This window comes from Mustela lutreola, chromosome 3 (genome assembly GCF_030435805.1).
Source record: "Mustela lutreola isolate mMusLut2 chromosome 3, mMusLut2.pri, whole genome shotgun sequence".
Taxonomy (NCBI): Eukaryota; Metazoa; Chordata; class Mammalia; order Carnivora; family Mustelidae; genus Mustela; species Mustela lutreola.
Genome location: NC_081292.1, coordinates 300,279 through 314,870, shown reverse-complemented (window position 1 = coordinate 314,870; position 14,592 = coordinate 300,279). Strand labels below are relative to the sequence as shown.

General features: G+C 60.0%; 1 protein-coding gene across 5 annotated transcripts in view; it reads right to left on the bottom strand.

Moving 5' to 3' along the window:
• Positions 1–14,592, bottom strand: part of ARHGAP39 (Rho GTPase activating protein 39) — a 95,993-nt gene that overhangs the window by 31,961 nt on the left and 49,440 nt on the right. For 4 of the 5 annotated variants that reach the window (XM_059165383.1, XM_059165384.1, XM_059165381.1 and 1 more), the window contains exon 3: positions 7,736–8,170. In XM_059165383.1, the coding sequence (XP_059021366.1) occupies positions 7,736–8,170 (435 nt within the window). Of the gene's footprint in view, positions 1–691; positions 864–7,735; positions 8,171–14,592 lie in introns of those variants that run through there. The other variant, XM_059165385.1, reaches the window with a different exon arrangement.

Genomic DNA, 14,592 nt, shown 5'->3' with positions numbered 1-14,592 from the left:
CAGACAGAGAGGTGGCGGGGTGGGGGGTGGGGCGTGGGGGGGGGAGTAGACTCCCCAGTGAGCAGAGACCCCCCCCCCCATGCCAGGCTGGGATCCCAGGACCCTGAGACCATGACCTGAGCCGAAGGCAGAGGCTCAACCCACTGAGCCACCCAGGCGCCCCAGATTTTGTGTTTTTTTTTTTTTTTTTTAAAGATTTTATTTATTTTATTTGACAGAGAGAGATCACAAGTAGGCAGAGAGGCAGGCAGAGACAGAGGGGGAAGCAGGCTCCCTGCTGAGCAGAGAGCCCGATGCGGGGCTCGATCCCAGGACTCTGAGATCATGACCTGAGCCGAAGGCAGCGGCTTAATCCACTGAGCCACCCAGGCGCCCCAGATTTTGTGTTTCTTAATGAACTCAAGCTAACACCATAAGGCAAACATCACTTTTATGTGAAACTGACACCGCGAAAGTCTCATTTGGTGACAACCAGCGTCTGAGTCCAGGTGGCGCCGGCTCCCTCACCGGTGTCCCCCGCTGCCAAACGTCAGGACGAGCAGGAGATGGCGTTCCCGCATCTGCATCGGACACAACCTCCACGATCGCAGCACAGTCTGGCGGGACTCGCAGGCCTCAAGCAAGAGCCGGCGCAGGAGAAACGACCCTGTTCGGAAACCCACCCTGTGGCGCACGAGGGGCTCCCCCTCACCTGAGGCGGTTCGTCATCTGCAGGGTCGAGGCTCGCGACGAGGCAACTACCCAGAGGAGAGTCGGCGAGAACCGGTCGATGCCCTCCGAACGCGGCTCCCGGACCGGCCGGCGCGGCCAGGGGGACGACGTCCAAAGACCAAAGCCACAGAGTCGGGCCACCAGCCTCAGCAGACGGGCGCGCGCGGTCCCGAGGTCGGGGCGGCTCCCTCGGACCCCCCGACCCCCACCCCGAGCCGCCGCACCGGCGTCCTGCTGTGCCCGGGCCGGCCAGGCCTCCCTCCTGCGGCCGCGCCCACCCGCTCCTGCAGGAGCCGCCGCCTCCGAGCGGCCGCGCGAGGCCTCCCAGGATGCAGGCCCCGCGGCGAGTGCGGTGCGCGCGGAGAGAAGACCCGCCGGAGGCCGGCCCAGCGCGGGCAGGTGGTGGAGGCGCTGCCGGGAGCAGCGCGTTGCTAGGGCCGGACGCGGGCGCCCCGAAGCGAAGCAAGAAGACTGATCGCGTTGAGCCGGGACGACGGACGCGGGAAGCGCCTGCGGCCGGAGCCTCGGGGGACGGGGCAAGCTCGGGGCGCAGCGCGCCGGGTCCGCGGAGACGCGGGGAAAGGAAGGAGGAGCATCCGAGCGCCTCCGAGATCCGCGGCCTGCTCGGCGCGACCAGCCCCGGCCGGACGGACCGGAGACCGTGAGAAAGGCCTCGACGGACCCCAGCCGCAGCCCTAACCCAGCCCTACGGCCTCGGAGCTGCGGGACAGCCCGAGGGAGGAACACGGCGACCACGTGCGGGAGACGCGGGCACCGTCGGCCGCCGGGGACGGTCTCGCGGGCGCAGCGAGGGGAGAACCGGCGCCGGGCAGCGCGGTCGAGGCCCAGGAGGGTGGCCGCGCGGGGACGCCCGGCCGCCAGGGCCCGCGGCGCCGCACACACGCGCTGCCCGCGGCGGGCAGACGTCCTTCCTCAGGAGCAGGAGCGACGCGGCTGCCGCACACGCGCACGGCCGGCGTCGTCCCGCCAGGGCTCGGGCCCGGGGCGTCCGGCCCCGACACCGCGCAGACCCGAGGGGCGCCGGGCACCGGAGGCGGCAACGACCCACGAGCGTGCGACACGCGCTCCGTCTCAGGAGCGTCGCCGGGCGCGGCCCCGACGGCCGGACCCCCGCCCCGAGGAGCGCGACACAGCGCGGAGTGAAGCGCCGCGGAAGGAGGTCCGCCCGGCCCCGAACGCGAAGCACAGGACACGCGGCCTGGCGACCGACTCAGCCTGGCCGGACCCGCCGCTCCCCGGCCGCGAGGAGAGGCAGAAAGTCACAGTCAAAGCCTAAAACCCGGCGGAAAGGCGGGAGGAAGCGAGGCCGCGTCACCACCTCCCAAGAACCTGGGGCGTCTGCATCCGACCGAGCCGACTCCGCAGCAAAAACCCTAACAGCCGCCGAGAGCGCCGTTTTCGGGAGGAAAAGGGGCCCCTTCGCCGAGCGGCGCCGCGCGGACCCGGGAAGCCCCCAGGCCGGCCGCGCGGACCCGCCCCCCGAGCGCCGCCCGAGGAGCGCCGGGCGCGCAGGGGGGTCGCCGGGGCCGGGCCGCGAGCCTCCCGCCGCGGACGGCGTCTCAGCCCCGGCCGGGTCCCCGTCCTCGCCCCGGCGCCGCGGAGAGCCCCGCGCGGAGCTGCTCGCGAGCGGAGGAAGGAGGCCGGGCCGCAGGCGGGACCGCGACCCGAGGCGCCGAGGGGAGCCCCGCACTTCCGCCCCGCACTTCCGCCCCGCGTCACTGCTCTGCGGGGCGCGTCTCCACGTCGGACCCCGGCGGCTGCGGGCCACTTGCGCTGGCTCCGCGACTAGGAACACCAGGGCTGGGGACTGACGACCGCACACGCCTGGCGCGACCCGCACTCTCAGAGCACCAGCGGCCCGGCAGGGTGGGCGCTCCCCAAAACCCAAGTCAGGGTCCCCTGGGAACGCCGCCTGGACCTCCCGCAGCGTCTCCCGGATGGAGGGCGGCCCGCGACCCCGGAGACGGCAGGGCTCCGGGGCCGGGCCGCTGCGAGCAGACACGCGGGCACCAGCATGGCCAGGGCGGAGGGGACAGTTTAGAAGATGAAGAGCGAGTCCTTCCTAGCGCCCCAGGAAAGGAGCCCCAGACAGATTCAGGCCTCAGTGTGACAATAAAACTGTGAGGCAGGGGCGCCTGGGGGGCTCAGTGGGGTAAGCCTCTGCCTTCGGCTCGGGTCATGATCTCAGGGTCCTGGGGTCGAGTCCTGCGTGGGACTCTCTGCTCAGCGGGGAGCCTGCTTCCTCCTCTCTCTCTGCCTGCTTGTGATCTCTGCCTGTCAAATAAATATATTTAAACAAAACCAAACAAAACAAAAAACTGTAAGGTGAAGGCAGGACATGCAAGGGAACGGGTGTCGGCCAGGAAGAACTTTTTATTTAAAATATTAAATGCATAAACCACAAGGACAAAAGACTGATCAACAAGGCTGCATGAAAACCAAGGACAAAGGACCCAGTAAGCAGTCAGGTGGCAGAGGACAGGACGCCCGTAACACCTACAAGGATCAATGAGCAATTGATATTAGCAACATACAAGGAACTCCTGCCAACTACCCAGAAAGTAAACCAGCAGCTCCAGGGGGAAAATGATCCCAAACTAAGCAACAAATGGTGAACGCGCTCATGAAGAGAGAATGAGCCTCAGAGGCAAAGAAGAAATGAAAACGAGTGGGCCGGCAAGACACCCCCCCCCCCCCAGTAAAGCCCGGTGCTGGGATCCTGTGGCAGCCGCACAGACCCCAGGACCCTCACCCAGACCCCCGGTGGTGGAGCTGCAGGGCCACCCCACAGTCGGAAGAGCAGCACCCCAACTGAGGACCCACACACGATGAGAGCACACGTGGACCGCAAGACACACGCCAGGTGCATGGGGTGTGAGCAGCCTGCGGACAACCGCGGGAGAGGGCCACAGAGAAGACTGTGTGCCTCAAAGGACACCGAATCCATCAACCAATCCCTTTGCTGGGTCAGTGAGCTAAGGAGACAGAACAGCAAGTGTCCTGCCAACCCAGAGACAGGTGTCCAGAACTGGCCACCAGTAAACCCAACAGCTATCAATTATTTATAAGAAACACACCCAAAGTATAAGGAAAGGACTGTAGTTTGGGGAGACATGTTCAGAGGTCAAAGCAGCAGTGTTACGTGATATCAATCCGACTTCAAGGCAACGAGAGGGGAAACAGGACAACTACTTGACGACAAAAGCGGTTAATTCCCAAAGAAAACCTAACAGTCCCAAATTCACGCAGGACCAACCCACAGCTCCAACACAAGCAGAAGTGCCGGACAGATGAAAAGGAGAAACAGATGAATCCTAGCAACCCAGGAGACTCAACCCCTTCAGAAGTGACACACCAGGCAGACAAAAAATCAGTAAGAAACTTGACTGATAACAACAGATCTGACCTTACCAACACACAGAGAACCTTAGACCTAACAAACAGGGGTAAGAAATTATTTTTTAAATATTCAGAAGACCATTTACAAAATTCAGGATTTAAGCCACAAAGCAAATCTCAAAAATAATACTAACAAAAGCCCCCCCCCCCATGTTTTCTGACCAAAATGAAATTACGTTGGCAATGAAGAACAAGAATGAAAAATAACCCATAGTTTTAGAAATTAGGACATTTGTAAGTTACAAATCAGTCAAAGAAGAAACCATAATTAAAACCAGAAAATATTTGGGGTGCCTGGGTGGCTCAGTCAGTTGGGTGTCAGACTCTCGGTTTCAGCTCAGGTCATGATCACAGGTCCTGTCGAGTCTCACACTGGGCCCCCTGCTCAGCGGGGAGCCTGCTTCTCGCTCTGCCCCTGCCCCTCCCCCATGTGTGTGCGTGCACCTGCTCTCTCCCCCTTCCCTGCCCCTCCCTCACTCTCAAATAAAACATTAAAAAAAAAGTTAGCAATCTCTATTTTGAAAAGTACACAGAACAAGTATTTTAGGAATGCAAGGAACACAGAATTGAATGCCAATTGCAGGAATGTCCCTGCTCCAGAGGCCAGAAGTCCAAGCTCCAGCTGTGGGCGGGGCTGGCTCCTTCTGGAGGCTCTGGGGGACAACTGTCCCAGGCCTTTCTCCAGCGGCTGGTGGAGCTGGCAGTCCTGGGCATCCCAGGGCTTGTGGACACATCGCTCGGTCTCTGCCTCCGTGGTCATCGGTCTTCTCCTTGTGTCTCTGTTCTTATGAGGACATCCGTCCTACCTGGTTAAGGCTCACCCTCTCTGATGTAACCTCACTCATCATATCTGCAAGAGCCCTATTTCCAAGTAAGTTCCCATGCTGAGCTCCTGGGGTTAGGACTTCAGCCGATCTCGGGGGGGTCACAGGCCAACCAACACCAGTATCAGTAGACTTAGCAAATATACTTGATAAAACAGTACATCCATTCACAAAAGCCTGACAACAGAAGGGGGTACTTCCTGTGCCCGACAATGTCACCACATCATCAGGACAGCAGGCACGCAGGCTCAGCCCTGGGGCAAGCCCAGGCACTGGGGCTAGAACCGCAGGAGCCCAGCAAACGCGGCAGAAACAAGACTGAAACATACGAGTCAACCTGCATGTTAACAGGAAAGATCAGAAGACCAGACTTTAGGAAGGGATAGAAAGTAGATACAGGGGCGCCTGGGTGGCTCAGTGGGTTAAAGCCGCTGCCTTCGGCTCAGGTCATGATCTCAGGGTCCTGGGATCGAGCCCCACATCGGGCTCTCTGCTCAGCCGGAAGCCTACCTCCCCCGCCCCCCACCTGCCTGCCTCTCTGCCTACTTGTGATCTCTGTCAAATAAATAAATAAAATCTTTTAAAAAAAATAGACGCAAGTCCTTTGCAGAGAGAAGTGCTAACGCACACCATCTTATCGTGGGAAAAGACAACGTAACAGAGATGCCCATTTCCCCTGAGCTGACCCATAAACTCAGCACAATTCTAACCCCAATCCAAACAGGACTTGTGCTGGAAATCCTGACCTGGAGCTGATGCAGTAACCCCACATCCCCACAGAACATGCGAGGCTCCGGAAGAGGACAGTCCCGCCCCGGACAGCACAGCACAGAGCAGAGAAGGGCCGCCAGAGAGAGGGGGCGACAGACACATCTGCCTACAGAACCCTAAAAAGAATCCAATCTCTCCACCTAATTACAGAGATGAGTCAGCAACCAATAGGATAAAGAATTCAAAATCCTCACACCCCGATGAAACGGAGACTCTGTGCGCTGAGCCCAGAGGCTGCGGAAGCTGACCGACAGCGGGAGGGCGGGAGGGCGGCTGGGCGGCGGCACAGCGGGGGTCCCACAGGGAACCAGAGGCAGAGCCCACACCCATTTGCTTTCTCCTGGGTGCTCACCCCAGGAGCTCCTCAACCTCACCAGGGGAAGTGCCACTTTCCGGAGGCGACCCCCCCAGCGCCTCCTTAGGCCCACCAAGCCACCACCTCTTTGGCTTCTGACCTCTGGGGAGAGTCCAAGGTAGGGGCCAGGGCAGGCCGCCCCAAGATATGTCACCACAGCAAACTGATTATTTTGCACGGAAGCAAGGTCAGACCCCGCTCTGTCCCCCGAAAGCTGAAGTAACCCTTCCACGTGGAGAACACCCTCCCTGGAGGGGCGGTAAAAAGACACACTTCTTGGGCACCTGGGGGCCTCAGTCATCAAGCATCTGCCTTCGGCTCAGGTCATGTTCCCGGGGTCCTGGGATCGAGTCCCGCATTGGGCTCTGCTCAGCAGGGGGCCTGCTTCTCCCTCTGCGGCTGCCCGGGCTTGTGCTCCCTCCCCTGCCATCTCTGTCAGTTAAATAAATAAATAAAAATCTTTAAAAAAGAAAAAAGCCTCCCTTCTCACCAGAGGTAGGTGCTTCCTCACGGAGCGAGGCGGACATCACCTCAGTCCAGACTCTGCGCAGAGTTCCTCCTAAATAAAGCTCCCAAAGGTCTGCTCTCTTTATCCTGACGATTCCTCACTAATTCACTGTCTCCTTGTCTAAAAAATATAAAAACTACCTGTGTTGGCCATTTCCTGGGGTCTCAATTTCATTACTGGACTTCTATGCATGAAATAAAACTGTTTTCTTCCTCCTGTTAATCTGACTTATGTCATTTTAATTCCAAACCCAGCCAGAAGAATCCCAGGAGGAAAGAAGATTTCTGCCTCCCCAGTGCCAGCATTCCCACTGATCCGACCCATGGATGGGCCCCACCTTCCTCATCCCACTCAGGAGCGCCACAGCCGGCTGTCCAGCCCCCACAGCACCCCAAACCTGCCAGTATGCCCATCCAACTGTTCCACGCAGAACAGCGGGGTCCAGCTCCCACCGATGGTGCCAACCACCCGTTTCCATCCTGGGCCCCTCGGGCGCCCCCTTCACAGGAGGGAAAGGGACCTGCAGCATCAACCAGGTTAGATCACTTTGTGGTTCCCACTGTTCCCGAGTGAAATCCAGCATCTCCACTCACACCCCATCCTTACCACCCTGCCTGGCCTCCGAGGCCAATTATTCGTGTCCCTCCATGCTCCCCGGCTTCTTGTCACCTCCTGTCCCCAGGGCATACTGTCCTAGCACCTTCCTGACCAGCCGATCCTGCTGGACTGGGCTCCCTGAATGCTGGGCCCAGAGCCGAGCCAGCCAGGTGTGGGCACTGGGGTACACGGTGCTTCCGGGGGTCTGCGTCCAGTGGGTCCTAACCCCACATCCATGCCCCCAGAGTGGACAGAACCAAGTGATTTCATGGTCACAAGCCAGAAAACCTCCCGCCCCAGGTGCCTCCCAACAGCCCTGCCTGGGAGAGGAGAGCCCTGAGGCCGCCCAGCAGCGGGCAGCTCCTGCCTCCCTTATCACCAACACACGCTCTTGCCGAACGGCAGCGAGGGCATCTGGAGGGCAAGGGTGGGAGCCAGCACAGGCAACTGCGGGCATGAGGGTCGCTGCAACCTCCGCCCCCTCCGGCCCGCATGCCCGCCCGCCTGCCCACCCGCATGCCCGCCCGCCCCCTCACCTGCCCCCCTCACCTGCTGCTCTCCTCCTTCAGAGCCCCAAAGGCAGCCTGCCGGCTGGCCCTCCCCACAGGTTCCTGGGCCTTCTCGCCAGCGTCCAGCTCAGGCTCCAGGGACGAGCTGGTGCTGCCCTCACGGCTGACGCTGCTGGCCCTCCCGGGGCTGTTCTCCGCCGAGGCGCGGGGGGACTCGGTGTTCTGCTTCAGGGTCTGCAGCTTGGCGAGGGGGATGATGTCGCAGTCCTGCGGCCGGTGCCACACGGTGCGCTGGGTGCTGGCGTTGTAGTAGTAGAAGCGGGACGTGTTGGGGTCAAACAGCTCCCACCACTGGTTCTCGCTGGTGCGCTTGATGCGGACGCCGGCCGGCGGGTCCCACACGCACTCGCCGGTGACCAGGTTGGCGTACATGCGCTCACGGGTGCGCGGCTCGATGATCTCCACCCACTCCAGCCTGAGAAAGAGCAAGAGAAGCGTCAGCAGGCTCGGGCGCCGGCCTCAGGAACGAGGGGCTCCCGCAGCCTGGCCCGGACAAGGGGGCTGCCTCCAACCGCCGGCCCACTGCCCACCCCGGGGCACCGGGCCTGTCCGCCACGTGCTGTGCCCCGCGTGCCCCAGCCCCTGTGCAGGCCCCCTCCTTGCGGAGGGCGGTGTTTGTAGACCCTGTCCCCCATCTGCCGCCCCTAACACCAGAGCACCAAGCCAGACTGAAGCTCCATCCCCGACCCTCCAGAAGCTTGTTATTGACCGGGAGCTTGCCATGGACACTTGGCTAAGCACCTCCCCGCTGGCCTCCAAGGCTCTAGCTCCCTGTCCTCAGAGGAACTGCACACAGCTTGGCTGCGTCCGGCAGGGGGCCCTGGCTGCTCTCAGTTGGCCTGGCCACCACGGGCCACCACTGGCCGTCCACCTGCAGCAGGAATGGACGCCCCGTCTTTACACCGGGCCTAGCTGAGAAGCCCGGCCGGGCTGGGGTGTGACTTGTGACTTCTTCCTGGGGCTCCCAGAGCGTCCCCCACCTTAAGGACACTGTTTGTTTGCTTTTGAAGATTTTATTCATTTATTTTAGAGAGAGATACAGAGAGAGCCTGAGTGGACAAGAAGGGCAGAGGGAGAATCCCAAGCAGGTTCCCCGTGGAGCGTAGAGCCCCACGCAGGGCTGGATCTCATGACCCTGAGACCATGACCCAACGCCCAACCAACCACATCACTCAGGCACCTCATCCCACCATTCCGTAATGAAAACTACAGCTATTCAGAACGAGCCACTTTTAATGTCAATATATCTGATATCAGGGTGTGTCTGGCTGACATGTAGCATATTTTTATTCTGCTCCCAAGTTTCCGCATAATAACAACCCTTGAAATGCCGCAGATGGCTGTGCAGTGTGGGGGCTCTGTGTCTGTCAGCTCTTCTACTGTTCGGGAACCGCGTGATGGGCACGCCCGTCGGCATCACAGCGCTGGCCTCCGAGAGCCGACCTGTTCACGGCCAGATGCCCCGCGCTGGAGGGAGAAGGACATCACTTGCTGTCTGCTCCGAGCAGCTCGGAGGCTCTGGGGCCTCCTTCGGGGTCAACAGATGCTTCCAGAAGCTGGTGAGGAGGGCTGGGTGAGTCCTGGGTCTGTCTCAGCCAGCACCTGGACGTGGGCACCCGGCACAGCACAGCAAGGCCAGGTGGATGGACACCACGTGCCCCCAGTCTGTGGGACAGGGTGCCCCTGTGTGGGCAGGCGGTGAGGGACAGTGGTGGCATGTGGAGCCGTGGAGCGCGCAGGAGACGGGGGCACAGGGAGAGAAGGGAGCACGGCAGGACAAGGTGCGGGACCTGCCTACGGGCCCACGGACCCCAAGAAGGGCCAGGCGGTGCAGGCATATTCTCAAGCAGCAGGTGCGTGAGAGCGTGGGGAGGAGTCAGCAGACATCTCTCCCAGCCGGACCTCGCCTGGGAAGCCAAGAGGAGCCAGGAGCAGGCAGGGAAGGTGGCAAGGCCACAGTGTGGCCTGTTCTGTCTGACCCGAGGATAAACAGCAGCCGTCTGGACGCTGGCAGAGCCGTCCTGCGGGTGCCAGGCAGTGAGGGGCTGGGGGAGTCAGGGTCATGGGCTAGGAGGAAGCCAGCGGACGGCGAGGTGAGTCCTGTCCCATACCCCACCGGGACCGGGCACAGAGCGACCTTTTCCTCACCCCGGCCCTCCCCACCTGCCTGGCCCACAGGCCACACCCCCACCTCTCTGAGGGGGCCAGGGGGGGCCCCCCACAACCACACTCCTTAGTCCTCAACGGAACTGGGCCACTGGACACTACCGATTACCCCCTTTCACCTTCAAAGTTTTAACTTTTCGTTTTGAAACAGTCTTAGGCCATCAAGGCTGCTCTAACAGAACACGGCAGACTGGGCAGTTTATAAACAACAGACGTTTCTTGTTTGCAGTCCGGAAGCCAGATGTGGGAGTTCAAGGTGCTGGCCGGGTTCTGGTGAGAACTGTTCCGACAGCAGGCAATGCTTGTCCCTGCGCCCTCGCACAGACAGCAGACGGGGCGGCGTGCTCTCCTGGGGTGCCAGTCCCATCACGGGGTTCCACCCTCAACATCTCGTCCCCCCAAAGGCCCTGCCTCCACGCGCCTTCAACACGCACAGCACGGGGGAAGCATTCAGCCTGGAACAGAAACAGCTTCACGGGAACAGAACAGTTAAAGCGACGGTGCTACTGCCCACAGGACACAGGCAGAGATCCGCTCAGGGCGCCGTGCTCGAGCCTGGCAGGAGTGTGCGGCCGTGGCCACGGCAACACCCCCACCATCGGCCGTGGCCCCCTCCCTATGGTGAGGATGGGCCTCATGGGGAGCCGCTTCAGGCACCTGTGCGACGTCTCTGGCCTCTCCCACTGAGGACCTGCCCCCCCTCCACGCCTCCTCGCCAGGACCCTGTCCCGGGGCTCCCCGCGTCAGACCAGTCGCAGTGCGGGTAGCAGGAAACCCATACTTTTTCTCCTTCCCACCTTCCCTGTTTTCCAAGTTTCACAATGTGTTTTCACCTCACGGTGCCTTCTGCTTTTTTGGTGGAAAGTCTAGATTTTAATGCTGAACTCCTACATCTTTGCTTTTCTTCCCTGATTTCTCCTCTTTGTACCCGGTGTAAAAACTCTCCCCGACTTCTAAGTCAAAACTCCTCTCTGAAATCGACTTCTCACAGCTTTATAGCTTTGCCTCCTCTTGAAGCCGTTTCTGTATCTGGCCCTTCGCTGACTGTATGAAATTTCATTTTCCTCACGCAGGTCACTGGGCCTCTCACGACGGTCTGCACACGGCACCCCTCCGTCCACGACAGACCCAGGTCTGAGCGAGCCACCAGCTGCGTGGGTCAGTATGAACCTGCCCAGCACCCTGCCATCCTCCCCAGGACAGCTGCGGACGACCCACATTTTCCAGAGTCCCACTCGGCTTCCTCCTCACGGGCTTCTTGGCTGCTCTGGGCCCTCAGTCTTCCCTGCATGCTCTGCTGTCTACCCCAGGAGGGCCGCACGCACGTTCCACCCAAACCATGGCACACCCACTCATCCAGGTCTCTGTTAAAGGCTGTGTACACCTTTTGTCAGACTTATTCCCAGGCTTCACACACACACACTGTTGTAAATGGTATGTTTAAGCTTTTAAAAGACAAAACCATGGGGCGCCTGGGTGGCTCAGTGGGTTAAGCCTCTGCCTTCGGCTCAGGTCATGATTCCCAGGGTTCTGGGATTGGGCTCTGCTTCTCTCTCTCCCACTCCCCCATGCGTGTGTTCCCTCTCTCGCTGTGCCTCTGTCAAATAAATAAATAAAATCTAAAAAAAAAAAAAAAAAAAAAGGAAAAAAAAAGAAAAGCACTATAACGTATACCGAGAAATGTATAGAACTTAGAAATCAGTTTAATGTGAGCAATTGTGATCCAACACTGGTGTGGCCAACACCAAGAAATAAAACAAGGCAGCATCGGAGACATGCCCAGTACACACCTCTGCTCGCCCTGAAGACACCACTGTCCTCACTTTGAAGGCAACGGCTTCCTTGTTGTTAAAGTTCTACCGTCTTGGAAGATACCTAAACAAATCCATTTAAGTATGTCTATTTTTTAATCATATATTTACCCAATAAAACTAATTCTTTTTGTGTGTTTTGTTTCTTTCACTTGCTACTGACACTCGCCGCTGCTGTCTGCTCGCTCAAACCGCTGGCCCCCAGCACTGCCCGGGCAAACCCCTGACACGGTGTTCTGTTTTGGTTTGTCTTAGTCTGTGTGTGTGTGTATGTGTGTAACCTCTGCACCCAAGTGGGCTCAGACTCATGACCCCAAGATTAAGAGTTTCATGCTCCAGCAACAGAGCCAGTCAGGCACCTGGGTCACACGTCTCTGATCGATTCTGCTGACAGGTTTTTGCCATCTGGAACCATCTTGCGCAACCACACTGTGCACACCCTGATCCACGAGCAGAGGAGCAGAAGCCTGCAGTGGCAGGACGCTGGGTGCCAGGAGGGCATCTGACTGTCCAGAGGATCCCAACCTGCTCTCCCCGGAGCTGTTCACAGCAACACTTCTGTCCCTCACCCCAGCCTGCCTCGTGGTGTTCAATATTTGCATTGTTGACTTTATAAATTCTTTGACCGGTGCTGGTAGGTAGAAACACAGTCTGTTTTATATAATCGTTTTTAAGATTTTTTAAAAAATTATTTATTGGAAAAAGAAAGACACAGAGCACACAAGCAGGGGGGGCAGCAGAGGGCAGAGGGAGAAGCAGGCTTCCCGCTGTGCAGGGAGCCCAACTCAAGGCTCGATCCCTGCACGGGATCATGACCTGAGCTGAAGGTAAACGCTGAATGACTGAGCCACCCAGGTGCCCCAAGATTTTATTTTAGTTTTTATGCAGGGCTCGAACTCACAACCTTGAGATGAGAAGCCACACACTCCACCACTGGAGCCAGCCAGGTGCCCTGCCTCATAGACCTTTAAACACGGATAATTCCAATGTTGGCATTTTTTGGGTCTCACTCCTGATGTCCTGTTCGTTTCCTTATGTGTTTATCCTCAGGGTCCAACTCCTCTGAGGTCCCTCTCTGTGCCTGCGACAGGACTGCTAAGCATTAGTGGAAGAAACCCAACAAGAGGGAGGGTGGGCACCATAGTGAGAAGAGAAGCTCGCAGGGTCCACCCCGGCCCTCACCAAACTGTGCACGGGACGCGGCAGAATGCTCGGCGCTTCCAGGCCTCACCTCGCCCTCTTGCCTCCTCTCCGCGGACGGCCCGAGCACGGCCTCACAGAGAACTGCGGGTGCAGCTCCCCCTGGAGACCGTCCCTGTGCACGCGCTTCACCCCTCACCCGAGCCACTCCCTCTGCCACGCTCCCATCGCTTCACACCGCGGGAGACTGGCGGGTGCCCCTTCCACAGGCCTGCAGGACCCCAAAACCCCTTCAGGGAACCTCTGCTTCTCAGGCTGTCACTGCCTGAGCCTCGGCCCCCAGCCACGACACCCCGGGCACCTGGCCCAGGGAGAAGCGGCACATGGTGCGCAGATGAGCCACTCCCTCTGCACACCGCAGCCTTCCCACCTCTCCCGGGCCGCAGTCACACCGGGCTGCTCTCGGGGGAGGCCATGGGGGCTCCGCGACTGCCTGCAACCCCACCTGCCACATGCCATGGTCCCGTGGAAGGAGAACAGGGGTCCTGGGGACGAGGGGACGAGACAGCATGAGGGAGCAAGGCTGGCCGAGAAGCAGAGGCTGTCGCAGAGGGTGAGGCCAGGAAGCAGGCCTGTCAGCGGTGCTGTCCAGCTGTGGGCATCCCTGGGGCCCCTGAGGTCACATGCGGCTTCTGACCACAAGTCACAGTGCAAGGCAAGCAAGCGCCTGCAGAAGGCAGGTCAGGAGTCCCCTCCTCATCTCCAGGACTGCCCCCCCAGGACCAGCCTCCACGACCATCACATCACCTTCCTGCTCACGGGGCACTCTGCTTCACCACGGTCACAGCACCGAGCGGAGCCAACCCTGCCTCCCCACCCAGACGCAGATGCACGGGGCGGCCCTCTTCCCTGCCGTGGGGTGTGTCCTGACATAGCACCGAGCCCCCGGCCTTCCCTACCCGGATCACCCGGCCGGCGGCCAGCTGACCATTCCCCTCGCCGAGGATGGAGCCAGTTCAAGACCTGTGAAACTCTCGCCCGCTTGAGCCGTCGCAGGACTGGCACACGCTCCCAGCAAACTCTCAGCTCCCGCTCTCAGCCTCCTGATCTGGCCAACTCTCCTCACAGCCCAGCCAGCCCCCTGCACCTCCACCCACAGAGCCCCTTCCACGGGGACCCCCTCTCTCCTAGCCGGCAAACACCGGGGTGCCAGTCCTCGCTGATGCACAGGGGCCACAGGACATGAAAACATGCAAGGGACCTGTGCAAGTGTCGAAGACAGGCTGGCTGACCAAGGTCTCTCTGCTTGAAGCAGAGAAAGAAGGGAAGGACAGGGGGTCCCAAGAAGGTGCCTGGAGGCAGAGGCCTTGGAGGCCAGGGCAGGAGCTGTGGGTCCTGCTCGAGTGCAAGAGAAGGCACAAGAATGGCTCTGGGCAGGGCTAGCGTGATCGCACTCAACCTGATCTACAGGAAACAAGGACGGAGACTTCTGGAAGGCCAGGCGAGCATCTGCCCCAAGGTCAGGCTGGGTGTTCCCCGGGGGCTAACACCCAGCAAGAAGAGATGGAAGGTGGGGCCCGAGAAGCCGGGAGAGGGACAGGCCCCCAGGGGACAGGGGACGGGGGACAGGCCCCCAGGTGGGCAAAATGCTGCTAGAGGTGGGGACAGAGGGTCGGCCGAGTGCTCAGCGCCAGCGCCCTCTGCATGAACAAGACATGGC